This window comes from Mirounga angustirostris, unplaced genomic scaffold, assembly GCF_029215605.1.
Source record: "Mirounga angustirostris isolate CCGP_5_RB_7025 unplaced genomic scaffold, mMirAng1.0.hap1 SCAF_1, whole genome shotgun sequence".
NCBI lineage: Eukaryota > Metazoa > Chordata > Mammalia > Carnivora > Phocidae > Mirounga > Mirounga angustirostris.
In genome coordinates this window covers 3,710,709-3,713,069 of record NW_026991709.1, presented here as the reverse complement: position 1 = coordinate 3,713,069, position 2,361 = coordinate 3,710,709, and the positions used below count along the sequence as shown (strand labels likewise).

Genomic DNA, 2,361 nt, shown 5'->3' with positions numbered 1-2,361 from the left:
CCTCGCGCTTTCATCAGGGGTCTGTGGAACAGACTGTGGGACTCAAGTGGGGGAAGAAACAGGACATTTGATTCCCTTGAGTGTGGAGAGCAATCTGCTCCTGGCCTCTGAGGTAGAAACTGAGAGCTTTGTACTTGAGAAGGAACTTTCTGGCAACAGGTGATGACCTTGCATGGTAGGACGACAGAGCAGGTGGGGGTGGAGGTGATGGACACTGACCAGCCCATCAGAAGCTGGTAGGGTTTTTTTTTTTTTTTAAGATTTTATTTATTTATTTGAGAGAGAGAGAATGAGAGAGAGCATATGAGAGGGGTTAGGGTCAGAGGGAGAAGCAGACTCTCCGCCGAGCGGGGAGCCCGACGCGGGACCCGATCCAGGGACTCCAGGATCATGACCTGAGCTGAAGGCAGTCGCTCAACCAACTGAGCCACCCAGGCGCCCCTATCTTTCATGTTTTTTCAACTTGTTCCCTTTGCTGTTTTTCCATTTCATCCAGGGATTTCCATCGCGGAGAATATTCATACTCAAATGTGCCATGCTGGGCAAAACGAGGAGGCGTTTCTCTCTCCTGTTGATACATTGGATTCTTCTGTGCAAGTTTTTCAGGAAGGCCATCTTCATCATCTAGTTGTTCAAGTGGTTCCACAATGACTGGACGAGGAGTTGTTGTCAGTAAGAAACACCTTCGCTGCATCTTTCAAAGGCTTTTCTTGCTGCTGGTTTAGAAGCCAATTCCACAATGCCTTTCCCTGTAGATCCACAATGCCTTTCCCTGTAGATCTGCCCCGATCATCCACAATCACAGCAGCCCTTTCAATAGGACCCAGTTGGCGAAAGGCTTCTTCCAACGGTTCACTGGAAACACAAGGTGAAAGATTTCGAGCGGAGAGGGCAGCGGCTTGTGTGGCAAAGCGAACCCGAAGCTGCCTACCTCTCCTGGGTGTATCAGCAAGTGCAGCTTTGGCAGTTTCAGCCAATGCCCAGATTCAAGTTTAATGAGCCCAAATCCTTGGCCTTGGTCGATAAAAGCTGCTCCTGGTTCTCATATTTCGCAGACAGTCTTTTGAATTCCTCCTCTGTGGTGCCAGCAGGTGGATTCCCAACAAACAGCCGCCCGCGCTGCGTGGAAGTTTTCTCTCCAGGCCTCCCCGAGAGAGACGAGGTGGCGTCCAGCCCCCCGGAGTCGCTGAGCTTCTCGTCTGTCGCTGCGGCCGCCGGCCCGCCGGCTGGGGACCCCGCTGGTGCTGCCAGGGGGCGGGCGGGTGGCGCTGCCGGCCTCCGCGGGGCTCCCCGCCGCCAGGAGCGCTGCGGCCCGGCCCGCCGCCCGGCTTCGGCCCGCCGCCCGGCTTCGGGCGCCTGGCATTCTGCCGCCTTTCGGGCCTCGGGGCCCGGGCCCCCTGCGGGGGGAGGTGGCGGGCCCCCGGCCTGAGGCGGGGTGCTGGGGACCCCGCTGCTCGGCGGCGCCCAGGTGACAGCGGGCGGCGGGGGCGGGGTGGGGCCAGGCCCCGTCGGGGCGCCCGAGGTCGGAGGAGTAGCAGGCGGTGCGGAGCCCGAGGCCGGCGGGGCGCTGCCCACTCCGGCCGCCGGGCCGGGGCCCGAGGAACGACGGGCTTGGGCGAGGCCTGGGGCGGCGGCGGGATCGGGGGCGCGGGGCCACCCTGGCCCGGCCGGGACCCACGGGTCCGCGCTTCTGATTGAGGCCCGTGCCGGGTGGCGGGGAGCGAAGTCGCGGAGGCCGCCGCGGGTCCCGAGACAGGTCTGTGATCACGCGGCGGTCGAGGCAGACCCGGAGAAGACGCTCGGGGACCCTGGAGGCCCCCTTGCTTCACACGAGGTGGCGGGTGGCACAGGCCAGAGTGATCTCTTTTTAATGACATGCTGCAGTTGGAACCCAGCCTCTTAGGAAGGGCAAACCTGGGAGGAATTTGGTCTGACTCCTTCCACTTGGTGGGGTGACTCCAGGGCCAATTTAGATTTTGCTGAAATTATAGTACATTTTGGAAAACTTATGCTTTCCATGCGCAAGTGCAAAGGATGCACACAAATGCGAGCATCAGGATGAGGGAGTCCTTGACCATCTGCGTTCCCCCAAAGAAGCATCCATTTCTGGAAATATAGTGGATATTGTTGCAGATGGAATGCTGGTAACTGTGTTGGGGAAAGGTCTGGGAACTTCTTTTTTTTAAGATTTTATTTATTTATTGAGATAGAGAGAGTGGGGAGGGGGTTCTGAGGGAGAGGGAGAGAGAATCCCATACAGACTCCACACTGAGCTCAGAGCCCTGCAGGGTTCAGTCTCATGACCCTGAGATCATGACCTGAGCTGAAATCAGGAGCTGGAGGCTTAACTGCCCCAGGTCT

At 58.4% G+C, this 2,361-nt stretch overlaps 1 protein-coding gene across 1 annotated transcript in view; it reads right to left on the bottom strand.

Annotated features, from left to right (window-relative positions):
* Positions 1-448: 448 nt before the first annotated feature.
* Positions 449-2,361, bottom strand: part of LOC123834426 (splicing factor, proline- and glutamine-rich) — a 7,526-nt gene continuing 5,613 nt past the window's right edge. The window contains 10 exon segments of the mRNA XM_064577277.1: positions 449-681; positions 684-777; positions 780-982; positions 985-1,044; positions 1,047-1,215; positions 1,218-1,354; positions 1,357-1,398; positions 1,401-1,601; positions 1,604-1,669; positions 1,672-1,823. Of these exon segments, the coding sequence (XP_064433347.1) occupies positions 449-681; positions 684-777; positions 780-982; positions 985-1,044; positions 1,047-1,215; positions 1,218-1,354; positions 1,357-1,398; positions 1,401-1,601; positions 1,604-1,669; positions 1,672-1,823 (1,357 nt within the window).